Below are 25,665 nucleotides of genomic sequence, written 5' to 3' on the forward strand. Positions count from 1 at the left end.
GGGATGCAGGAGGAGATGCAGAAGGGGGGATGCAGGAAGGGGGATGCAGGAGGGGGATGCAGGAGGGGAATGCAGAAGGGGGATGCAGGAGGAGATGCAGAAGGGGGATGCAGGAAGGGAGATGCAGAAGGGGGATGCAGGAAGTGGGATGCAGGAGGGGGATGCAGGAGGAGATGCAGAAGGGGGATGCAGGAGGAGATGCAGAAGGGGGGTGCAGGAGGGGATGCAGGAGGGGATGCAGGAGGGGGATGCAGAAGGGGGATGCAGGAGGGGGATGCAGGAGGAGATGCAGAAGGGGGATGCAGGAAGGGAGATGCAGGAGGGGGATGCAGGAGGAGATGCAGAAGGGGGATGCAGGAGGAGATGCAGAAGGGGGATGCAGGAGGGGATGCAGGAGGGGGATGCAGAAGGGGGATGCAGGAGGAGATGCAGAAGGGGGATGCAGGAGGAGATGCAGGAGGGGATGCAGGAGGAGATGCAGGAGGAGATGCAGGAAGGGAGATGCAGAAGGGGGATGCAGGAAGTGGGATGCAGGAGGGGGATTCAGGAGGGGGATGCAGAAGGGGGATGCAGGAGGGGGATGAAGGAGGGGGATGAAGGAGGGGGATACAGGAGGAGATGCAGGAGGAGATGCAGAAGGGGGATGCAGGAGGAGATGCAGGAGGGGGATGCAGAAGGGGGATGTAGGAGGGGGATGCAGACATCCACTCTCCTTGGCCCATGGCTGAGCAGAAGCTTGGAAGAGCTGTATTTTTCTGGACTTGGTCAAAACTTTATTGGGAAAATTAGACATTCCCAAAGCCCTGTGTCGTGTCGTCAGTGAAAAGAAACAGAGAGAAACTAGGGAAGACTGAAACTTCTCCTTGCAACATCTAATCCCTGAAGATCAAAGCGTTACGATAATAAAGCCAGAACAACTTTTCTCCCAAGGATTTTAAACACCCATGTAAGACCAGGCCTTCTCCCAAAGTTTGAAGCATTCATCAGAGAAATTTCCAGGGAGGTCTAGGTTTTACGCTACTTCCCCAGGGTGGGAAAACATTTACCTGCAGAGTGTGGATCAGCAATGAGACCCACCCACAGCTTTCCGCTTTCAAGGCTTGTGAGAAACGCTTCAGGTTACAACTGTTCCCCGGAATCTTGCACCAAGGCGCTGTCAATTGTCTCTGCAGGGGATTAACCCACTCTCGCCTGAAAACTGACACGATCTTGAGGGGTCCTCTGGGTGAACCTGGGCACCAGGATTTTCCGCCCGTCTCTCGGAGTGAAATAGTCCAACTGTATACAAGCAGCTAAGCCATCTGTAACTTCTTTTTACCTTTTCCCTGAAAGTAGGCGCTGAACGCAGGAAGGCTATGAGCGGGGCCCCCTCCCTGGCGGTACCAGGGCCTGCCCACCGCGGTCCCCGCCCGCAGGGAAAGCGGGTTTGTCTCCTGGTGCAGATGGGGGAGAGCCAGACATCAAATAAACCGTCCACGCGGCTGATCATTTACGGAAACGGGCAGGGAACCTGTGATCCTCACAGCGTGAAGCACCGCGATCCCGGGGGGACGAGACAGGAGGGGCACAAGCTGTGCCGCTAAGTCAAGGGCACCTGGGACCCAGAAGGAGACGCTCTGAGAGGCTCCGGCCCGGGCACGCGTGTGGCCACTCGCCGGGCCGCGCGTGGCTGAGCGTGAGGGCCGCCTCCACCAACTCCCTCTGCGACCCCGCGACGCCACGCAGTGCAAACACAGCTCTTTCAAGTCCAAGTTCTCCTGTTAACGCGGGGCTCACTCACCAGCTTTCCTTACCCAGGCTCAACAAGCACGTCTCAGGCCACGGGGTCCACCCGTCCCACCTGGAGCCCCGGGTTCACAGAGGGGGTCCCCGCACCTGGGGTTTGTGCAAACCTCTGTAACTGGTACCTCCTACCCCCATGGGGCAACCTGGGAGCCAGTGGAAGGAAGGAAGGAAGGAAGGGAGGGTACAGGGAGGGAGGGAGGAGTAAAGCGAGGCCCGAGGGCAAAGCCTGAGGCTCCCCGGGGCTGGGGCAGGGGCGGGCCCTGCATCACACCCAGCAGGCGGTTATCCATTGACAGCCTGCCAGGCCGAGGTCACCGCGCCACAACAGACCAGCGCCCTGCTCCTTCCTGGGATGGGCAACGACAGCTGATCCTAACATCTCCCTGCTGATGCCCAGGCCCTGAAGGGTGGAGCGCCCCCTGGAAGAGGCGGGAGGAAAAGCGTGTGCAGAGGCCCTGGGTCCGGCAGGCCCGCTTCCCTGGGGGCTGCGAGGAAGCCCGGGAGCCTGGGGAGGAGCTGGACTTTATCTGGAGGGACATCGCAGCCTAGGAAGATTCCGGGAGCCAAGCGATCACGTTCTCAGAGGGTCACAGACCCCGCCCTGGGCGTCTCAGAGGGACTGCAGGGCCCCAGGGAGCCCATGCTGAGGCCCAGAGATGCGAGAAGGCGGCGCAAAGGCAGCCAGGAGGCCGAGGGCACAGCGCCCCAGGAAAGGGCCACCGCGGGGGACGGGGCCTCTGGAACCGGCCGGGACAGGGGATGCTCTCGGCCCTCCGGGGATTGGACTCAGCCCCGACGTTCTCGCCAAGTCTTCACACAGAGCCTTCCTGCCGTCCTAAGGCGCTCTTTCTCAAGAATCGTCATAGGTCCCCAAGGTTAATAAGTGCCTTTTCTTAATTTTTACCTTTATATGCAGTTTACACGTTAACACGTTCACCAGAGCTCATGAGAAAAGTCTCCGTAGGCACGTTATTTGAGGACCTGCAGCTCAGGAAAGGTACCCCAACTGCACCTCATAAACCCCCTCGGCCCGGGGACCACGGGTCCGGTGGAGAGAGGCCTGTTGGAACCTGGAGACCCCTGCGCCCGGGCTCGGCTCCTGGACCCTTTCCGAGGCCCTCACCCATCCCTGTTTTAGAGTCTACCTGCGAGACAATGAGTAAAATTCATTCCCAACAAAGGTTCTGAAGAAAAAGCACCAAACCTGCCCATCTTAAGACTAAATACTGCACCACGACTCTTGTGTATGAAGTCCAGTTTTCTTTCCTCTTTTTTGGTCTTTTTTTAGGGCTGCACTTGCAGCACATGGAGGTTCCCAGGGTAGGGGTCTAATCAGAGCTGTAGCCACTGGCCTACACCACAGCCACAGTAACCCCAGATCCTTAACCCACTGAGCCAGGCCAGGGATCGAACCCGTGTCCTCACGGATCCTAGTCAGCTTCGTTTCCACGGAGCCACGACGGGAACTCCTTGTCTTCTCTGTATTTATATATTGCACATATTTATTTTTGTATTCTCAGCACACTTCGCGTTATTCTAAACAAAGAGGTTCACGGGCTTGCTGTCCTGCTTGGATCACTTAACATTTAATAACGCGGCAGTGAAATCAGAGTCTGATTTCTGCCAACGCCTAAAGGGAACGGGGAATTATTCCTATGGAGAAGGTGGGGGGGGGGGGAAGAAGCCCCCTCTCGCCCACTGGGCGCCCGAGGGTCCCGGCTGTGATGGTCCAGACGCTCGGCACCCTTGGTGGGACCCCCGTCGCGGGCGTCATGGGGACAGCAGGTGCAGCAAAGTGGGGAACGGCTGCCGCGTTCGCTGCCAGTGTTCGTCTCAGACACTGTGCCTGGTCCGAGTCTCCCTACGTCTCTCAAGGGCAGTATCGTGCCATCCAAACGCTCATGTCACAACGACTTACTGACCACATGTTTGGTGCAAAGCGCGTCTTCATCTCCGAGGAGCTCTCAAACGTGCCGGTGACGAGAAAGGAGCTCGGCCGTGGTGTCCGACGCCGCCTCTGTGGGGGCATGGATTTTGTGCCGGTCTCCCAAGCTGGCGACTGTCACAGTGCCAGTGGAAGGACAGGATGTGTCCGAGGACACGTGTCCACTGTTCTTTCTTTGTAGAGCCACATCTGCAGCACAGGGGTCGAACACCAGATCCCAGCCACTTCTGTGACCTACACCGCATCCTGAGGCGACGCCAGAACCTTAACCCACTGAGTGAGGGCAGGGATCAAACCCGCATGCTCATGGATACCAGTCAGGGTCTTACCCAACTCTGATGGGTCCCCCTTTAATGGGGTGTTTGATCTGCGGGTGTGGCTGCGTCAGGAGCACAAGGACAGTTTCAAGGGTCCCTGACTCCCCGGCTGCAGGCTCCTCACTGTCGCCCAGAACAGCCGAACAGCCACGGTCGCTCGGATGTCCTCCTTAGCAAAACTTGTCAGATGTTGCCCAGCTGCCCCTGAAAGGTACAGGCGGACCATCTTCCAGCCTCGGGAGGAGGAATACGCCTCCTGAGCGTCTCCGAGAGGCTGGGCCACCTCCCCGCCCAGGGAGCCGTCCTCACTGCAGCACGAGGGGCAGGTCCGCCCAGCCCAGCAAAGGGACACGGAGCCACGAGGGGAGAGATCGTGTCTTCACCCAGAGATGAGGCTCCCAAGTCCGGTGGCGCCACTGCCATGCCGGTGACACTCGGCATCCCAACGTCCCCCAAAACCCATGGCCACTGTGCCCAGCACCGTGTGTTTGTATGAAACCTGAAGGAAAGCTGTGACCTGTGCTGCGTATGGAACCATCGCTTCCCGTATTTGTGCCTGTGTGTTTGAGGACTGACTGCCCAGCCTGCCACCAAGGGACCGTGCAGTGCAGGTGCATGTTCCTAAGAATGTTCCGGAAGACAACGGGCCACCCTCCTGTGGGAACTAAGCCACGGCCATCACTGCAGGTGAAGGTGCTAATTACCAAGGGCTCCCGGGTGACAAAAACAATCACAGGACGCCTCCCATTCCAGCCGGGCGGTAACAGCCACGCAGCAGGTGGGCGCGCACAGCGGCACCACCCTCGGCACCCGCAGCCTCGGCCGCCGCACCTGCAGAGACCAGCGGGACTTTGGTGACATCTGTGGGACAGGGAACTGGCCGGGCACAGGGGACCCGGGAGGTGCGGGAAGGCCTCTGTTCCAGGAGCTCCGTGGGACGACACTGCGGGGCACAGTGCCCCGCACGCCACAGCCCAGCGTCCGCCCGGCCGGACCTGGACGAAAAAGCCAGCGGCCTGGCGGCCTGAGACAGGGCCAAGCACACGGCCGACAACCGGCGGGGACTGGGCTCGGCCCGGGTGTCAGACACAGGCTGGCAGCTTTCTTCCCTGTCCCCACGGGCTGTAATTTAAGGAACGCTTTTTTCTTCCCACAGAGAAACCTCTTTCCAGACTCCAGGCTCATCGGCTTTTCCTTTCGACGGTTTGCTCCACCACCGGCCTCGCTGGTGTCCTTCAGGAGGGATTCCAGAGAGCACACGGGCCTGACAACCATCCGACGGCCCGTCTGGTCTGAAAGCACAAACCTGTTCACGCCCTCGCCTCCGTCCTAAAGCATGAGATACCCCTCGACGTGTGTGTGAGTCACGTTTCAGAGCACCCATGGCCCTGACGTGACCTCAAGTCAGTTGCACGTCACAAAACTCTTAAAATATCAAGAGTGACCAGTTGTTGTCACGACCCTCCCGCGAAGTGCAGGGCAGGGCGATGGGTGCCGCCTTCCAACTGCCCATCGGCGCGGGCAGTGTGGCAGGTATGGCCTGTGCTCTGGCCTTGGCCCCCGCTCTCCTCCCTCCCTTCCGGCCGGCCGGCCCCAGCACCCCCCATCGGGGAAGAGGCTGTGGGAACGAGGTAGAAACCCTCAGGGGAGCCGGGAGCCACATAACAGCAGCAGCAACAAAACTGCGGGACGGTCCATGAGGATCTGGAGAGAACGGGAGGCCGGTGGGGGACCAGTGCGCCGACAGCCAGGCTCCAGGGCCACCTGGGGCTGGAGTTACCTGAGTGCACGCAAACCCCACTTCCTCAGCGCCCCCCACACGGAACAAAGCAGAGGGAAGTGGTCCTGAGTCCGGGCAGCCCCCGCCCACGTTTCCAGGGGGCCCCCGGCACCCCAAAGAGCAGGGACCCGGACCGGCTCTGCAACCTCTGTCACCTCACGATTTGGGTGCATTTAAAACAGGACGGACAGAGGTGGAAGAGACCCCACCTCGGAGGAAATGCCCTCCCGAGCTGCCACGTTAGTTCAGGGCCCGCAGACCCTTGGGTCAGGCAGGAATTAGGGCCTGGAGCCACCTGGGCATTTGCTAGAAGGTCTCCACCTCGGAACAAGGCCCGACTTCAGTCAGTTCTCGATGCGAAGGTGAGGACTCACCTTCACCAGTAAACCCAGCAGGAAGCAGTGGCCACAGTGGGGCGTCTCTTCCTTCCCTGGGGTGGATGCACTTACATTCTCCACAGAATTGGTGCAAATCACCGACGGCTGGTCTCGCAGAAGCAGGAGGGCCGGGCACATGCTGAAGCCCCTCAAGCAGCGTTTTGATTTCCTTTTCCTGCATCTGGCCCCGCCGCCCAAAGCCAAGACTGTGCACGCAGGGTGACAACCTGCACCCCCGAGAGGAGTCCTCCCCTCTTCAAAAAGAGCTGGTTTCGTCCTCTTGTCACTTCTTGGCCTAAACTTTGAACTCTGCTCTTGGAGTCACGAGCAGCAACATCAATGACGAGCCAACCCTCTGGACTTCAAAGTCCCTCTGAGGTTAGAGACCCAGACCAGGGCAGACCCCGCCAGGTCCCCAGCCTCATCCACTCCCCAGCACGTGTCACCTCTCGCGGGCAGCGTTTCAGCCAGGAGGCGGGTGAGGAAGGCAGGGGCCACGGGACTCCCGCCGCCCTCCTGCCCGACCCCGAGGCTCCCTCCGGGCCTCCCTCCAACTGCGTCTGCCCGGGACCTCCTTCCAAGCTCCTGACAACAATAGAGGGTGCGACTGGGGCGCCCCCACCTCGAGAGACATTAAAAAACAGACTTAACTCACGTCTAAGCCAACAGGCACGTCTAAAGCTGTGGTCCGGGCAAAGTGAGATGTCCAGGTTTGACAAGGCTCTTGGGAACGAACACAAAATCAAAAGAGGCCTGTGTTCATACTTTTGTTTTCGTCACAAGGTGCTTCCTAATTTCCTTCGAAGGCAGCCCCGTTTCTCTCGGAGTCTGTCTCCGTGAGTATCCGCATGTCAGGCCCACAGGCTCCACTCGTCCTGGTCAGAAACTGGCGGGGAGGGGGCGTGTCGCTCCTCCTCGAGGGAGCAGAGCTGGTCAGGCTCCCTGCGGGTGGTGTGGCTGCTTGGGGGCCACGCGACCTCATTCGCGGACAAATTCAGCCAAGATTCCTGGTCGGACGCAGGCGCCTGAGCGTCGGGAGCCCGCCCGGGCAGGACCACACGTCCAGGGTTCACTGCCAAGTGTCTCTTCTATGTAAACCCGCTTTCCCAGGAGGGCACACAGCTTTCTCACACCCCTCCTGGAATGATCTGAAGCAAAAGCCTGTGCAAATCTCACCAACAACCGTCTGTTAAACCTGTGGGCACTCTGCGTAGATTCTATGCCGAGATACGTGCTTTCAAAGTTGCCTTAAACTGACGAGCACGCACTGTCACCACCACCGGAGATAGACACGGGTGTGTGTGTGTGTGTGCGTGTGCGTGCGTGCGCATGTGCATGTTTTAACACCAAACACAGATGGAAAGGAAGTTTATAAAATGAAACACGGGCGGGGCGGGGGCACGGCCACACTGAGGGCTGGGACGGGGCTGAAAGGGCGGCTGGTGCACCGGGCTGGGCCAAGGCACTGCCCTCGCCCAGAAGTGCAGGTCCCCCCAGGCACTGCCCCACGGCATGCTCGGCGCCGTCAGCCCTGCCAGCCAGACGACAGGCCCTCTGAGCGATGTGGTCACCGCCCCGCCTGGACGCCGACCAGGGCAGGGTTACCTCCATCAGGGAGTCTGACCACCACCTACGCCCGAGGGAAACGCCTCCAAAAGCTGGAATAGAAGCCCTCACGGGGCCCCTCCCTGCAGGGGGTCCACCTGCCTTCCTGGCGCAGGATCTTCATTTACAAGCCCTTGGGGCTGGGGGAGGCTGTGCCCCCATGTCACTCTCACATCAGCATCTGAAAAGTGGGCAGGAAAGAGCCCAAGTCAAATATCCATAAAGTCAGGCTGCAATGTGCTTAGGACCTGATGGAGAGCCACACGCTTGCCTTAAGGAGGCGAAGGGACCAGGAGAGAAGCCCCCGGCAGGCACCTGTCCCTGCCAGGCCTGGAGTCCAAGCAGAGTCCGAGGCGGCCCACGTCCACCTCTGCGATGCGGGCAGGTGCAAATGCCATGCCTTCCTTGAAGAACCCCGCCCCCATCATCCTGGAGCTCAAAGGTCTGCCAGTTTTTGGTCGAGTAGCCAACTCTTGGGAACTAGCGGCAAACCCGAACCTGCTGGTTCAGCTACAGGCCTGTGTCTCAGAACCACGCATTCTCAATCGTTCTAAAATGACGATTCCTTGTAAACTGGTACAGCTGCTACAGAAATAGTGCACAGACACCTCAAAAAATTAAAAATGGGACTACCATATGTTCCAGCAATGCTGCTTTGGGGTATTTACCCAAAGACACGAAAACACTCATTTGAAAAGATACATGCATCCCCAAATTCATAGCAGCCCCATTTACAACAGCTAAGACGTGGAAGCAACCTAAGGATCCATCAAGAGAGGACTGGATAAAGAGGTGGTTTATGTCTACAATGGAATATTACTCAGCCGTGAAAAGGCTCATCATCCCATAATGTCTGAGTTGCACAGGTTTGTCCCAGAAATGAAGCAAGAGGAGAAACACACTTCAAATCTCTGGAGAGAAGGGATGCCTGATATGGTTTCTGAAGGTTTTAAATACTGAAAGATTATATATACATGCATTTCCCAATGTTCACAGCCTTCTCAAAACACAGCAAGTTTCCCAACGCTTATTCTCCAGAGCATCCACCGCTGCTTATTCTGGGTAGAAGCAACAGAAAGGAAAGTTACTCAAAGAAGAAGAACAGCGGCAATTTAACTCCCGTTCTTGAGCTGGAGTGGCCTGGTTTCTAACACGTTTTGCATAAAAGCGAGGGAGTAAGCCCCTCTGCTACCACAGGTACGGATCTAAATGGTCCAGAGCTTCTGGGCTTCGTCCTGGGCCACCTGTGACGACTCCTCAGGTGACAGAGGTCACTGGATGGGCGTCCGGTCCAAAGACTTCAGCAGCCAGATGTGAGGTCCACGGACCAGCGGCACCTCTGGGAGCTCCGGGAGGAAGGATGGCAGGATCCCGTCTTTGGCTTCTTGACTTTCGAGGAGACTTTGCAAAGACGCGGATGAAAGGCATTCACGTCTCATGTCGCACTTGGAAAGCACACGTGAATGCGGATAGACGGTAATGGGCTGGAGACAAGGAGTTTAAAATCATGATTCAAGATCATCACGGCGGCTGGACAGGAAGCCAACACCAGCAAGATGAAATAAACCAGGGGAGCCGAGGTCCTGGCTCAGAAGTGCAAGTTCAGCGCACGGTTTTACATAGCAGATGGTCCCTGGTCTTAAACCTCCAGTGAAGGGGCCTGGACCGTCTTACCCACTGCTTAGCACAGACGCGCCTTCAGACCCAGCAGGCAGCAGAACAAGAGGGAAAGGGGTGCGTGGTCATTTCCGTGCCTGCTTTTGTAGCTTTTGAAAACCACGTCTCACCCACAAACTGTCAGAAATAGCAAGTGAGCACTCTCCAATGCAAGGATCTTGTGAGAAATCCGCCCTACTCCTGCGTGAGGCTAAAAACAACTCGGGAACCGTATCTCATGAAGGAAGCGCCGGCTACCGGGTGGGATATTAATACAGAATGTTCCTTCTCACGTTCCTGAGTCACCAAATATTAACCATCTCCATCAACCATTAATCAACCGGGTGTCAAAGAGCCTCCCGTCATTTGCAAAATTCAAATGAAGACGTGCTTAAGATTCTGGGAACATTATTCCACTTCATGTTTATAAAGTAGAAAGTCTGGAACTGCTGCCTGGGAGGAATGGGGGTCTGTCACGACGGCGACAATAAGCATGAATCTCCCCAAACTGCATGTGCGGCCAGATGCTGCCTTGGAAACCTGCTAAACAGAGAGCTGAGTCCCGCTCCTGTTCTGTCCTCGTCACCCCGACGCTAAACAATCACGAGCCTGACTCAGGAAGCGGGGTTCCCGCGGAGGAGTTCGGGTAAGGGCAGAACAGGTGTAGGAGAGATCTGGCATGCCTGCTTCTCCCTCGGGCCTACAGGGCACGCCTGTGACCTGACATCCCACCCGCGCAGGAAAATGCAGCCACGTGGGCCAATGTGAGAACAAAAACAAAGACACCGCCTCTTCTTTGCCTGGAAGCGCTTCCAACCACACTCTCTCTTTCGGCCATGCCGCGGCGGGCAGAAGTTCCCAGACAGAGGATCCAGCCCGCACCACAGCTGCGACCCGGACCACTGCAGTGACGATTCCAGGTCCTTCGCCCACTGTGCCACAGGGGAACTTCCAGACATGCTCTGAAAGTTAACAACTGTGCAGTTCTTGCTTCTGCTTCACGCCCCACGTGCTCACCTGCAGGGAACACCGCCTGCCCTCTGCTGCTCGCGTCTTTCCCAGTCCTAGTAAATCAGCTCAAAGCCCATCTTCTCCGGGGGCACTCACTGCACAGTTGTGCCGGCCTGAGCCCTCTGACCTGACACCCCCATCAACCCTGGACCCCCAGAGCCAAGCTCAGCGCCGGATGTGTCTCCCATGTCCCCTCCAAGCCTTATGGGTGTTTCGTGGCCAGGTCTGTGCTGAGTTCAGGGGATCAGACCACACGGGGTGTGTGTGTGGTTTCTCCGCCTCCAGACCTCTGATGGGGGGGGGTGGGTCTGAAGGATGCAGCGCCCTGAGCTGAGCTAAGACTCTGCAGCCACTGAGCCATCTCCCCAGACCCCTGGCCCAGAGGGACCCGGCAGCAGAGTCTCTCTATAGGACCAGCACGGGGGTCGTATGCTCTCCCGGCCTAATTACTGTTCCCCAAAGCTGCCCTCTGCTAGTCACCTGCCCGTTCCAAGCAAATGACTGAGTTCTGAAGGGGTCACGAGCCGAGGCCCTGCCGTGTCTTCATAAGCGCCGGAAACAACTAAACTTTGGCAAAGCTTCCAAATAATCACTTACCCCAAGCGACGGAGCAACGACGAGCATTCAAACACATCGCAGAGACGCAGGAAAGAGCTTCGGGGCCCAGATGTCCCCCCACCGCTGGCCCACGAATTTGTGCACACGTCCAGCTGCCGCTTAGCCGGGCGTGCGCCCAACAAAAGGCCTGAACGAGAAGCCGCCCTTGATGACACTCACGTCCGGGGCGTCGGCCACAAAGGGGGTTGAGCAGGGACCGGGGGTTTTCTGTGGCAAGTCCAGCCGAACGGTTCGTGTACCATAATCACAGCTGGGTTCACATCTCCCAGGAAACAAAGCAGCACTGGACCAAATCCTCGGACACCTGAGTGCAGGTGCCCACAGGTCCTCTGAGGGCTGACACACAGCATCCCACAGCCGCCGAGCGGGGGACCCGGGAGGAAAGGGGCTCCAGGGTGTCTCCAGGTGCCGTCCAGGCTCGGCTTCTGCACGGGAAGAGCCACGCGGAAGCCAAGGGCCGTCGGGGTCATGGACTCAGAGCTGAAGCTCCGTGAGGGGCGTGTCAGAGCACAAAGGACACCCCATGCGGCACCCACCAGGCCGGAGGGGCAGCCAAGTGGGAGGCCCCTGTTCTAGGCTCTTCCTTCTCCGCAGCGAGCCACGCTGTGAGAGTAGGTTCACCCCGGACAAAGAGGCAGCACAGGGGGTCCGGGGCGCCCCTACCCCCAGCAAGGCCCACGTCCTTATCCGTGCATGAGATCAGTCCCAGGCCGGCCTGACCTCCACCTGGGGATGGCGGATGGGCTGCTTCCCACCCACTCGAGGTTGGGGCCCACGCTCGGGGCGGGGAAGGACCCCAGGGAACCATCGCGGGGCCGAGGCATCCCCAGGCTGCAGCCAAGGCCAGGCAGCCCGGCCGGGCAGGCTCTGCTCCTCCTCCAGGGCTGTGTCTGGGAACCTCGGCAAAGCCCGCGGAGCAGCACACAGCGTGACCGCGGGCATGACGGCGACACACACACACACACACACACTCACACTCACACACGCCTTCAGACGCGGGCTGCTCCTCGAAACTACACACTCGATTTATTTTTCATACGAAACGGTGTTTATCATCTGCAGAGTTTCTATAGGCCCGCTGCTTAGACTCTTTAAACAGCCCGTCACAAACTGTTAGTGACACGGAGAAACAGAAATCCAGTTTCATTTCGGCATGAAATGCTTTCACGCGGCAGTTCAACGTTTATTTATATTTTTTCAGGTTCTATGAAGGCAGAGGTGGCTTCTGCCATCCAGTGTTTTTCTTTGGGAGGCGGTCACAGCGTCGGTCGGTTTCCAAGAGCTTCTGCGTCCGCAGCACGATGGGGGGGCAGGCAGACCCCCCCCCCAGCCCCCGAGGAGCCTGCCGTGCACCCCACTGCCCGCCCCTCTGAGCGAAGACGGGGTCTTCCGAGCTGGGGCTGTTTGCCCCCGGCCAGGACCAGGCCATTTAAACGTCCTTCCCTGTCCAGATCGGAGCCCCCGGAGCAGGAGCCCCGGGCTCTGCGCTTGTCGGCTGAGCTGTCACGAAGAAACGCACTTCTCTCTCCCAGTATCCTGCCTCCAAAACTGGGACACGGGCAGGTGCCCCAGTGAAGCCCATCCTCCTTCCGAGGTCACCGCGTTCTCGGCCGCCGCTCTGCACACGTGTGCTCGGAAGGGTGGGGACTCCGCGGAGAGCAGGGACCCAGCCGTGCGGAGGGGGCTGCGCCCGTGTGTATGTACTGCACCCCGGGCAGACGGGAGAGCACACGCACCACATCAGGGTAAAATTAAGGTTAAAATAAAAGGGAAAGACATCGACACGCAGAGAAAATAAGGGTAAGGAGATGGTGGAAAGTGAAGCGAGCTTAATTCTCGCAATGGGCCTTTGGCGTAAACGGGCCCCGTGTCTGACTTTGGCGTAGACGGGCCCCGTGTCTGACTTTGCAGCCGACGTGGGGAGAGAGAGCCAATTAAGAGGAAAAGCACAGTGTGGACCGATGATTCGGGGTAAGATCCACCTCTTGATCCGGATCCGAGAGAGTCCTGGTCCCTGCAGGCCTGACGCCCAGCTGAGCCAGGAGGCGGACAGGACGCGCACCTGTCTCTGGACAAACAACAGTTTTCAAAGGGCTGTTTTTGTAAGAGGCGTCGCCTGCAGGCCTAGGGCACAGCCCGCGGTGGTGACGCCTCTGGGGGCAGAGGCCGGTTCACACCCGGCCCAGCGACTGCAGGGAGCGCCCTGAGAGGCGGAGAATGGGGACAAACCTTTCCTGCACACTGTCTGCACGTTTCTCAGATGCCGATGAAAATTGGGCTCCTGCTGGAACGGAGTAGGACCCGCGCCGCCCCCCGCTTGCCTTCGTGGGAAAACTTTAGCCTGAGAAAGTTCAATCAGAGAGCCAAGAAAATGCAGAAACGAAGGGAAAGAGTCAAACGCCCAACTCCTCAGAGTTTCGTCATTAGGCGAGTCAAGGACCTTGAGTTCCTCCTCAAGGCCTAGAGATCAGACTCTGAGCTGTGTCCCGTGAGCGGTCCTGGGGACACCGGACCCCACCACGCGGAAGGAGTTAACTACACGGGGACCAGACTGTGGCCAGGACCTCGGCCGCCACGATTCCGAGAACGGACCTCAAAGAGATGCGAACGAACCCGCCTGGAACCGAAGACGACCTGTCCCTAAAACAACCAAGACGACGCCGGTCAGACGCCGCAGGACCCACGTCACGACGACTGTCGGGGCTGACGGTGCTGGGCTGCATGTAGCCCCCCACCCCCACAGCAGCTCGTGCCCCCTGCTTGTCGGGGGACCCTGGAATGAAGCAGACTCCCTTCCGCCAGCCTGGCCTCTCTGTTGGCTTTTGAGCGGTGAGCAGCCGGCCTGACTCTGGGTCACACGCCCAGACCCCGGGGCTGCAGCGCAGCTCCTCCCCGACACTGGACAAATGAGGAGCCGCGTGCCCGAGAATCACGTGAATTAAGGACCACACACACCCGAGAGGAGGAGCCCCTTCCCTACAGAGCTGGCGGGTCCTCCTCCCGAAGGGGCCGCGTCCGCTCAGGCGCAGAGAACCGGGCGAGGTCCCGAGGTTCCGCGTTTCCGCCTAACGGCTTTGGAAGCAGGTGGGGCCACGGCCTCCGTGCTGGTAAAGAGCCCCGACCGAGTGATGCAGCCCCGCGAGCCTCCAAGACAGACAGGCGGTAAAGCACGTGCTGCTGAGCGGCCTGGGAGCCTGCTCACCATCCACCAGGGAAGGACCCCTCTCGGCTCCAGGGCGACTGACCCAGAGTCTTCGGGGCGATCGTCTGAGAGCGGGGACACACTGCCCAAGGGAGGCCGAATGCAGCAGGGCCGCGCAGCCCACAGAGATGAGGCCTGAGTGGCCACGGGCACACCTGTGGGGAGGTCAGGGCTCAGCGCCCGTGAACCGCGTCAGCGCCGACACCTCACTGGGGACACGGGTGAGCAGAGGCCACAGACGGGGACCGTGGTGGCCTGGCCTGAGCCTGCGACAGGCACGAGCTACCTACGCTTCCCTGGATGGCAGAGACAGGAGGTAATTGAGGCGATCATTTCATCCATATTCGGTTATGCAGAAACAGCGCCGAGTCACGGTCAGATGGGTGAGCTGCGAAGAGAAGCCTTCTCCACGGGGAGGGGCTTCCCCAAAAGACTGCTCTTTCCAGCGTTTGCCAAGGTGGCCGACAGGAAGCCTGGGCTTGGGCGCAGGCCGAACGGTGCTGCTTTCTCAGAGACGGAGGAAGCACCCCAGAACCTTCTGCGGGCTGCGGGCACCAGGGCGAAAGACAATCCACTGCCGCCTCCCCTTTGTGGAGGACACACTCTGCAGAGCTGCTGACATGAGAAATGTCACATGGCGGAGAAGGCTGTGGGCTAGTGGTGGGAAGACTCTGCTGCCTGGACACAGGGCCACCTCCTCCCCTCTAGTGAGTTAGGTGTCCAGCGGCCAACCGGACGTCAGGCAGAAGTGGACCCTGGGGCTGGTGCCTTCTGGGAAAACAGGATGTGCGAGAAGAGTTGGTTCCCTCAACAATCAAGAGTGGAGTCAACAAATGACATGGCAGTTCCCGGAAAAAGGAAGGTCGCTAGGGACGAGGAGTGCGCAGCTATCTCTCTGTCTTTCTGGCACGTGTTATGTCCCTTTCTCTCCTTCAAAAATACGTCTCATTAGAGAAACTGCAAAGACAAGATTTCTATTCTGTGGCACTTGGGTAAACAAATTTATCTCCGTGTAAGGTCGTAAGTGGGTACCATTTAACAGGGTAAAGGATTAAACAAAACATGGACTTCGACGACACCTGCGGAGCCTCTCGAAGGTGCCTCCAAGGGCTGTTTCACGACAGAGGATGCATGTTCCTCAGGAGACTCTGAAAACACCAGAAACCGAACACGTCCTGAATTTAAGGATCTGTGACGAGAATGTCGCCCGCATCAGCGCTCAAGTTCTGAGGGGTCTGACTCTGAACCGAGGTGCCCCAGCGTCTCTGGAGACAAGGGCCTTGCCCATTTTAGAGAGTGAATACAACGAGTAAAAAGCTCAAAGACGAGACAGACTCACGGGAAGAGAACTCGGAACTCGGAAACTCTTCCGCTGGAAATCACTCCTGAAACAATTCATCTCCGGGAAGTTCTGAACCTTAGCCCACCACCAAAGAACAGGCCGTTTATCTTTTTCTGTCAGAGGGAGAAACGCCTGATTTCTCGGAAAGAAAACCATTCCTGATGGGACAAGCCAGAAGAGCTAAGAGAGAAATTAAATCCTCCTGTCAGAGAAGACATTCTAGAAATTTCCATGGCCTGCTGCTGTTCACTATAAACCAGGGGTTTGAGGCGTTTCCTAGCATCGCTGGTCACCCCGGAGTGTCCAAGCCGCCTGACGCAGCGGCTCACGCACCTGAGCCCCACGGACTCGGTCTGTCCGAGTGAATTCTCAGGACCATCGGGAGGAACAGAACGCAGTTTCTACTCGGATCCTCGCCGGGCCCTTCTCGTCGGTCCTGCCTCTACGAGGAACAAGCCCCGGGCTCTGGCCAACCGCCAACTGGGATAATTGGATTTTCTTTCTCAGTTCCTGCTAGAATTTCTGCTGGAGACGTGAGCTTTCACTCTCGGTCCTCAGCCCCGGGGGTGCCGAGAGCCCCCACCCACATGGCAGTCCCCGGGGCGTGGCGGAGATATTCCCGACCCAGGCGCAGACTCTGGCAGAGCGCTCCGAAGGCTGCCACCAGGACACGTTCAGACCCAAAGGGAAGCTTGGGATGCACCGGTCTCTGTTTCCCCCATTTTGCGAAGTGCTTCGCAGGCTGCTCTCCTGCCTAAGAGCGCCAGTCCCGGGATCGCAACGCTGCAGTCTGGCCCTGGGTCTCAGGGAGCGCTGAGCCTCCCAGCGCACCGAGCAGTGGGCCTGCTGCCCAGCGGGCCTGAGTTTAGACAGAAGCTCTAAATTCTGAGTTGTAAGGGGACGACAGGGCAGTCGTAGCGTCTAGACCGGTTCTGGGTTGAAAAGGGGAAGAACCAGGCAGGTAAGGGGCGCGCGTCAGACGGAGCCGGTGGAGGGCGAGGACTCAGATGCCCGAAGGCAAAGCAGGATCAGAACGCTCCGCCCGCCGGTGAAGAGGCGGGACCCGCACTCTGTCTTTAGGGCCCGTGGGCAACCAGCTGCGGGGTCTGCAGGCGCACAGTCCGTCCGAGAAGCGGGGGCGTGTAAGCTGTGCTGAGCAAAGGCGGGGGGACAGTGCCTGTCAAGGAAAGGCCCCCTGACAGCTGCAGCTCCGACAGGAGGCGCTTTCCAGGCCAGCAGAAGCTGTTCAGAGAAGCCCACGAGCAAGAGCGGCAGCCCAGGCCAGGCGGGGCCTTGATTTTTCACATTTTTATGGATGTGTTTATTTCCTAGGGCCACACCTGCAGCACACGGAGGTTCCCAGGCTAGGAACTGAATCGAGTCTGCAGATGCCAGCCTCCACCACAGCCACAGCGACGCCAGATCCGACACACATCTGTGACCTACACCACAGCACTGCCAGATCCTTGACCCACTGAGCAAGGGCAGGGACCACACCCGCAGCCTCGCAGACACTAGTCTTAACCTGCTGAGCCACGAAAGGGACGCTATTTTTTAAATTTTTTTTTTTTGGCTGCATTGTGGCAGGTGGAAGTTCCCAGGCCAGTGATGAAACCCACGCCACAGCAGTGACCAGAGCCCCAGCAGGGATAAAGCTGAACCCTGAGTGGCTGGGCCCCCGGGGTCTCCAGGACTGACCCTTTTAGACCCACGGCTCCGGGACCACGAGTCTTTTCCTAGAGCACGTGGTTGAAGGACTCTATTACAGGGGGATTGTCATCTGGCCCTCGCAGAATCTCAATAAATCCAGACTAGCTACGAGGACAACCTCGATTCACAGAGGAGAGAGCAGGTCAATTAAAGGCAAATTCGTTATTTTTTCAAGCGTATACCGTACTTGGGAGGCTTTTAAATTTTATTTGAGACAAACTCCCTTAACAGACGGGGATGGTTGGACATAGAAGACCCGTGGCTGGGCCACAAGATTCACGTGTTTCCCCGTGTCTGAGACCAGTCTGCCCCCTGAGTTGCTTAAACTGTCCCTGAGACCCTGCTCGCACCGTTTATCTGTCCAGCAGATGCTGGTTCACGATTAATACACATCTCAACCTGAGCCCGCCCGTCCTCCGTGTGATCACAAATTTCCCGGTGACCGCGTTTTCAGCTGATGTTTACTACTCTTTCCTCTGCACGGTAAGGAAGTGAAAAGGCCTCTGCTTCCTTAATGCGTCTTTATTTGTTCTCGTTTCATTGTGGGTGAGTGAGTCTCACCGGGGCCTCCAGGTCGCCTCCAATTTCTCCTTCTTCTCTTAAAAATGGAGAAAGCAGCAACTGAACTATATTCTAATCAAATCTCCGGAAGACCCTGCCAGGTGCAGTGCAAGGCTTCCTTTTTGGTTCCCGCCTTCTAGATGCCTCTGCAGCATCTTCGCATCTTACCAGCTGTTTTCTAAAGGAAGAACACGGGCTAAGTAAAGGATGTGCTTCATACGCATTCCCCTGTGTCTACTCAGACTTCTTCCAGGTCCTTCTGCGGGGTTCCCGGTGACACATCTGTGGGCGCAGCCCACCCCACAGGAACCGCACGTGGTCCCGACGGCTGGACCCCCGGCCCCTCGTCCTGGGATGCCTGTCCTGGGACGTCCTTAGGGTGGAAATCGCATGTGTGCTTTTCACTGAGTTTTCATGCGTACCATCCCCTCCTCCCTAAAACTGGGTTTAATGGTCCACTTCCTTGTCATGCTTTTTACAAAACACAGCTTTCTTCGAAGGGATTAGTAACCTTATTCAGCTGCAAATTTAATTTCATATTTAATCATCAGGCTCACTGCTCAGCAAATGAACTAACGGAGCCCAGGCCCCTCTCTCTCCCAGGCACTGCTCTTCAGAATAGTCCCTTAGGAGTTCCCTGGTGGCTCAGTGGGTTGAGGATCTGGCGTTGTCACTGCAGCGGCTCGTGTCACTGCTGTGGCGCGTGCTCCACCCCTGGTCCAGAAACTGCCACATGCCATGGGCAGTGCCAAAAAAAGAAGTCCCCTCCACATCCGCAAGCCCAACCCAAACCTTGACGCTCAGTGAACAAGCAATGACCTTCAGCTACGAAGCCGCCTGACAGCGCCGAAGAGCAAACACAGTTGAGAAACAGCCCTGGCACCTGTCATCACAGCGCGATGCTTCCACCAGGCCCAGCCCCCGGGGGGCAGGTACCAGGGAGCCTCCCGAACACGGATGGGGAGCAGGCAGTCCTGGAGACGAGCCCAGCAAGGGTTTGAGTGCGGGCAGGCCCCCAGAGGGGGTTCCCAGGGGTAGCCAATCCAGTCCGTTCCAGCTCAGCCAAACCCGAGACTGTGACGTTGGGCCCCGATCCGGGGAAAATGCCCACCCCTGCAGGCTCGGAAAGCGGCCCCGAGGCCAGCCCACCTGAGGAAAGCAGGCACTGGCGCCTAAGGCTCCGATGTCCCTGGGAAAAGGCCTCAGGCTCGGCCCAGGGCGAGGTCGGGATCACTGGACGCTGCCTCGAGAAGCGAAGCCGAAGCGTTACTAACGCTGACGACCTCTAGAGCTTAAGCGCCTGAAAAACGCAGGCGCGTCGGGAGGGTGTCTAACGGAGTCAAGGATCTCACTGCACCTGCAGTCACTCGGCCCGAAGGGAAGAGACTGGTGGCTGGTGACTTCAAGGGGCCCTGTGCGGTGGCTTAGCCCTCCCTCAGAGGGCTTCTGGGAGGGGGCCTTGACCTCTGCTGGCTGCTGAGCCGTCCACGGAGCTGCCCGAGATGCCACGGGGCAGGGCCGTCCAACCGAAATGCAGCCACTCACTTGGCAGATCTGGGTGCCGTCACTGAGGGTGGGGCAGGGGCAGCTCATGGCTCTGGTTTGGGGGGCAAAGCAGTGACGCGAGGTCAGGAGGCCGTTTTCAGCTCCCAGAAAACCTAGGACGCTACCCGATTGCTCAGCACTTTCTAACCTGCTGGCTCTCTCTCCCAACACCACTGCGTCCTCCGAAGTGAGGGAAGGGGTCTGGGGTGGGGAGGCAGCTTCCCTGTGGGCCGGGCCTCCAGCCTGCTCCCTGGGGTCCTCATGGGAGCAGGTCCTAACAGGTGACTGCAGGCGCTGCAGTTCCTAACAAGCAAGTAAGCACGTGACTGCCCTCAGGATAGATTAAAGGGGAGTTCCCGTCATGGCGCAGGGGAGACAAATACCACCGGGAACCTTGAGGTTGCGGGTTCGATCCCTGGCCTCCCTCAGTGGGTTAAGGATCCAGCACTGCTGTGAGCTGTGGTGTAGGTTGCAGACACAGCTCGGATCCCGCGATGCCGTGGCTGTGGTGTAAGCCGGCAGCTGTGGCTCCGATTGGACCTGTGGGCTGGGAACTCCCATATGCATTGGTGCAGCCCTAAAAAAGACCAAAGACAAAAATAAAAAAAAGAGTAGATTAAACGAAGAGGCCGGAGGAGAGTGACACCCTGCTGACTCTGTTGAAACTGCCCCCTGACATGCATTTTAAGTTAAAGACACAACTCGTCTGATGGAGACAAAAGCCAGAGGCCCTGAGCCACGAAAGTCACTCACTCGCACTCTGCCTGTAACAGCCTCTCCCTCTGGGCTTTTCTGCCAGCTCCTGCCAGCGCGGGGTGGGGGACCCAGGTGCGCGGCTGGGCTGCGTCTGGGCACCACAGGCACCAACTCCATCGTCTTTGGCCTCTGCCTGCGTCCCTTCTCTGCACAGAGCGTGCGTGTGGCCTCCTGCTGGCCTCTGGCCGCCATGTGGCTGTGATGCCTCCGGCCACGGAGAGAGGAGGGAGCGGCGGAGAGCGCTCGAAGCGGACGAAGGGACTGCAGCGGCCCGCCCCACCCCAGAAACCCTGCTTGTCCACGACACTGGCTTGGTGCCCTGCATGTCAGCACTGCCATCTGATGCGTCCGAGCCCACCCGTATCACTCACTGCAGGGGAGTCGGAAAGCCTCAGAGTAGGAGAGGCGCTGCCTATAGGCTCCCTAATTTACAACGTCTTTCCAAGGCGCCCAGGGCTGGCACGGGCTGGCTGCTGGGCACTCCGGGGGCTCAGTCCCACCTCTCAGGAGGGCCACGTCTGCCAGATGACATCGTGGACCCTGGACCCTGGACTGTGGCACCAGACGGCAACAATCTCCCGGGAAGCTGAGCTTGAAGGGAGGCATGGGGCGGGGACGGCGGGGAGCGGGGGTAGATGCAGAGCCCAGGAGAGGGTGTGGGAGGGTCGGGCAGATCCGTCACTAAGTACCACGGAAGTGAAGCGATGCCAGGGTGGGGCGAGGTCAGCAGAGGGCAGAGGGAGCGTGGTGGGGCCAAAGCCTTTGCTTACAATTCCTCCCAGGCCACTTCTTGACTTCTCTCAAGATGATATGACTTCTTTTCATGCAAGGAAAGTTACACAGTACACGGAGAAGCCTCAAGTGCCCAAGTCACGAGCCTGCTCTCAGCAGGTGCCCCGAGGCTGGGTCTCCATCTCAAAGGGGCCTCAAAGATGGCATCACCATTTTCGCTCAGTCTGTGGGCGCAGGAAATCTCCTCCCTGTCCTACGCACGAGGTCAAGGAAGACTCGGCAGTCAGTGAACCCCCAAAATATGAACTGTGTGAGGGTACTAGCAGCTGGCTTGGAAAATAAAGGACTCTGATTGGCTGAAACTCAGAAAAGCTGCTTACAGTAAAACCATCCCTTTTAAGAAGAAAACGCAGGAGCATGTGACTTAGAGGTGTCTGCCCACTCCCCCGGCGCTGGATTATTTTGGAAAGCGTTCTCTCCTCTCTACGAGATCAGCCTCGATCCAGGAGTTATTTTAAGACCTACTTGTTTTTCCCTAATAAGGACAATGATCTCCAAAAACGCACAGTGATTAAGTGGCCATGAACGGAACACCCCCAACAAGCACAGCTGCAGCATAAGCGGCCCTTCACAGAGTCTGCGTAAGACGACTTGCGGGTCCGAGGACCCGGCTGCACTGGAGGGGTGGGGGCGGACCCGGCGTCTCGGGGTGACAGCCTGACCGTCCTCCTGTCCTCTCAGCGACGGGGCTCGGTTTCCGCGGCTCCGATGAGCACCTTTTCACAGGGCTGTCCCCGAAGTGCCCAGTGCTCTGTCTTTCAACGGCCCGGCTGCTTCCCAAACACACCAGCCATGACGTCACCAGCGGTTCCCAGAAGACGAGTGACTGCCCCCGTCTCAAGTCCAGACTCCCAGCCCCCGGGGTTCCGCGCCCTGGACTCCATCACGAGGGGGTCCTTCCTCAGGCGCACCCCCCAAGAGAGGGCCGCGGCGCTTGTGACCGGTGCAGGGCAGAGCCCAACGGGGCTTCACTGATGACGTTCATGTGACATGCGCAAAAGCCACAGCAGCTCGAGTCGGGAGCAGTGCAGTTAGGGATTATACATAAAAAAAAAACACCAATTCTGAGCATCTTGGGACCTCAGACACAACGAACAGGGTGTCTGCCGTCTGGGCGGCATGATCAAGACCAGTAACAAGGAGCAGACGGCCACGGGGGCTCTGCTGTGCACCTGCTAAGAGAACCTCTGTCCACCGTGTCAAACCTGCCCTCGCAGGTGAGAGCCCGCACCGGTGGGGCAGGGGCAGTGCCTTCCAACTGCAGGACCGGGAGCAGCGGTTCCCAGCGCTCCTCCTGGGGTGAGACGGACCCTTCAGCTGCCTAACGAGGACTCTGCGCCCTTGGGATGACTGCCCCCCCCCCGCCAAGGGCCAGGAAGCAGCCCGATTCAGGAGCAGAAGCCACACCGACCACTTGCACAGTGCGACGTGGCATGGACAGAAACGGTGTCCGAGCCACCCCTCCAGCCTGCACCACGAGGAGGGCATGCAGCTGGGACAGCTGGACAGACACCACCCCCAAGACGAGCGCCTCAGGAGCACGGGGCGGCGGTTTTGCGCAGCGTGGGGGGGAGGCTGTGCTCGGCCCCCCGCCCGCCTCGGCCTCCCCCGCCCCTCTGCGTCCAGCACGTTCGTTGGTTGGTTCTAGGCGTTGCCGACGGACGTGGAAGGCACGGGGGGAGGAGAGAGGCTCAGGCTGCGCGTCTCACCTCTGCTCGAACACTTTATGTTTCAGGATTTAGGATCCGTCTCAGTGACACAGTACAGAGAGGGCGAGATGCGCAAGCGTTTCGGCAGGAACTGATCCCGGCTCTGCGGAAGCCCCCCCACAGCGTGCGCTCTTCAGTAAGAGCCCTCGAGGGTCATTTTCATGGTCTCGAGGCTTCAGCTAAAGAGACACAATCTGGAGGTGCTTACGGGAAAGAACGAGAGGGTCCACGGGAACCAAAACAGCCACCGGCTTGGAAACACCCGGCTGAGGCCGTGCACTCCACCGCGAGGCCGGGCCTCTCGCTAAGCTGGGGCCTCCGCCGACGGCCTCGCGGCCGCAGCCGGACCCACATGGGCCAGGGTGGGGCTCACGCCCATGGCCGCACCTCGGTAAAGCCCTGGAAGCAGGGGATCCAGGCCAGGCTTCATCTAAGGGTCACAGTGGTCACTTGTGGCGTCTCATCAACCCTCCCGGGCCTTCTGAGGAAGGAGGCCACCGTGAAACCTTCTGGGCGTGCGTCCTGAACAGTTAGTTACAGGACTAAACTTGCATTTCCGCGGATGCAACACGGTTCTGTGCCACCCCAGGCCCTTGCTGCCCTCCCTCGTCTTAAACCCGTGCCGCCGTGGCTGCCACGGCCGCTGCACCTGCAGTCCGCTCACCTTGGAGCTGGCGGCTCCTGTACAGGTCCCTCGTCCTGGCCGGATGGGCCCTGGCCGTGTTGTCACATTTCGGCTGTTCATACCTGGGAGGAGAGGAGAAGGGAGCCAGTCTGAGACCCCGAGGCGGGCGTTTCCTCCACATCCACGTGTGGCCGTGGCAGCTCGCACACAGGGCGTCGGGTCGCCACGGCAGCTGGGGTGGATGACCCTTGGTGATCTTGGGGACAGTTTAACCCGTTCTCCAGGGGCGGCAGGAAGCAAAAGCTGTGTAGGCTCTGCTTCCACCCGGTTTCTGAAACGCACCTGGCCCAGCAGCTGTCGTGGCCTCCATCCGCTACAGGGTTTTGAACCAGTTCGGGGTGAGGAAGGGCTGGATGGGGGAGCAGGCCTGCACCGCGCGAAGTGAGGGCAGTGGGCTCGCCCCCACCCCCGGAACGGCGCGGAGTCTCGGCTGGGACCTCAGGATTCCAGGAGGCCACGTCACTCCAAGGCCTGCGGGCTGTCAGCCTGACTCGTGAAGTGACAAGAGCTGGTCTCGGCATCGAAGTGACGGGGAGGTGCAGGGTGCTGGACCACAGGGACAGAGTGGCCCTACTACCGGCGGGCGCCCCCTGCGGCTGTGGTTACCCCCCTTGGGGGCTTGAGGATTCAGTGGTGATTCTGGGTTGATCTGCTGGGTGGTTTCGGGCCCAGGTGAACAGCGTGGGGGCTCCCCAGGGCCTCCTCCACGACCCCTTATAAATAAATGTCTCCTGGGGGGACACTGGGGAGACCCACGTCCCCTGGGACCCAAGCCCACCCCGTGGGGACACTGACAAGTCACAGTGTGCATGGCAGCTGTGAGGCCTGGCCTCGGGGCACAGGAGGCAGTCGTGGGGTCAGGAGAGGCTCCTGGAAAACGCAGGATCCAACGGGGGGGCTGCCGGCCTCAGACACGAGCCGGCCCTGGACGGCTCCCTCTCTCTTGCTGTCCCTCAGTCTCCTTTTTGGTCACTAAGGAGGGGATTCGGGATCACGTTTGGTTCACGGGGATCATATCTGACTTACTTTTTCACGAGCTCTTGTTTTCCCACCAGTAGAAAGAAAAGAAGGACATTTCTGGCGGAAGAGTGACTTTCGCAGCGTCCTCCCAGGGGCGCCCAGGGAGCTGGGGCCCGTCCTGGGGGTCGGGTCCAGCCCGGTGGAGGCAGAACTGGGCAGCACGTGCCCCTCGGCCCCTCACCCCCTGAACAGCCTCTTTGACCCCGGAACACTCAGCACCCCGCTCGCGCACACCTAATCCGTCATTTTGAAATGTTTTTGAAATGGAAAGCGTCCCCTCTGTGCTCAGGCAAACAGTTAAACTATCACGTTTTACCCCAAATCCATTAACTCATGTGCTTTAGAAATGCCGGGGGGCGGGGCAGTATAGACGGCAAGGGACCCACGGCCACGGGGAGCATGGGGGGCCGGGGGGACGGGACCCGCTACCCAACCAGCATCCCCTCTCCCACCTGGGACTGCGACAGGGGGTTGGGGAGCCAAGACCTACCAGGGGCACCTTCAGGAAGGAAGCCGAGGGTGTGCTGAGCCCCCACTGTTACTCGTGGTCCAATGTGGGGGCCTGGGCAGGTGCTCACAACGGCAAGAGGCTCAGTCGGACCCGGGTCAGCATCCTGGGGCTGGAGCGGCTGGAGCCGGGACCAGGCAGAGCGGACGCCTCCCAGCCAACAGCCCGCGACAGGAAAGGCAAAGGAGCCAGCTCCTAATGAGCAGGTACAAGGTGGGGCGGGACCCGGGGGCCGAGCTGCCCCCACCTGTCCCAAGGAAGCCTGGAGAACGTCAGCCACAGGATGCGCCCGCCTGTTAGGAAGTCCGACTGTTAATATGAACTCTGTGTCCAGCCTTTCAAAGGCTCCATGTCAACACTGGTGTCCCCGACGTGGTGACAAGAGGCCACATCAAAGACACCCCATTCTGAATCTCTGACCTGGAAGCAACCTGGCAGCTGGCTGCCCTGCACAGCCACTCTGGTTTTGGTCCAAATTTGGGCCGGAGACGTCTTAAGAATCCTGGCCCTGAGGCTGATAGAAAAATGCCTGTTTAAAGGACAGCATCGGCTCCTGGGAAAGAATCCAGGGACACACCTACAACTTGCAGAAACGACAAATCTCAAGAAACAGAACCAACGCCTTTGAAGGATCAGATAAAACCACTTAAGTCGCGTTGACATCCACGCCACTCCTTTCAGCAGCGTTTATTTTAGCTCATTTGTGTAAGAAAGAAATCAGCGTCCCTTGATTACCTGGCT

The 25,665-nt window shown here is 58.9% G+C and overlaps 1 protein-coding gene across 2 annotated transcripts in view; it reads right to left on the minus strand.

The window, feature by feature from the left end:
• SMOC2 (SPARC related modular calcium binding 2) overlaps positions 1-25,665 on the minus strand; it is a 138,046-nt gene that overhangs the window by 15,097 nt on the left and 97,284 nt on the right. For both annotated transcript variants that reach the window (XM_047769723.1, XM_047769722.1), the window contains exon 9: positions 23,376-23,458. In XM_047769723.1, coding sequence (XP_047625679.1) covers positions 23,376-23,458 — 83 coding nt within the window. The remainder of the gene's footprint in view (positions 1-23,375; positions 23,459-25,665) is intronic.

This window comes from Phacochoerus africanus, chromosome 2 (genome assembly GCF_016906955.1).
Source record: "Phacochoerus africanus isolate WHEZ1 chromosome 2, ROS_Pafr_v1, whole genome shotgun sequence".
Lineage (NCBI taxonomy): Eukaryota > Metazoa > Chordata > Mammalia > Artiodactyla > Suidae > Phacochoerus > Phacochoerus africanus.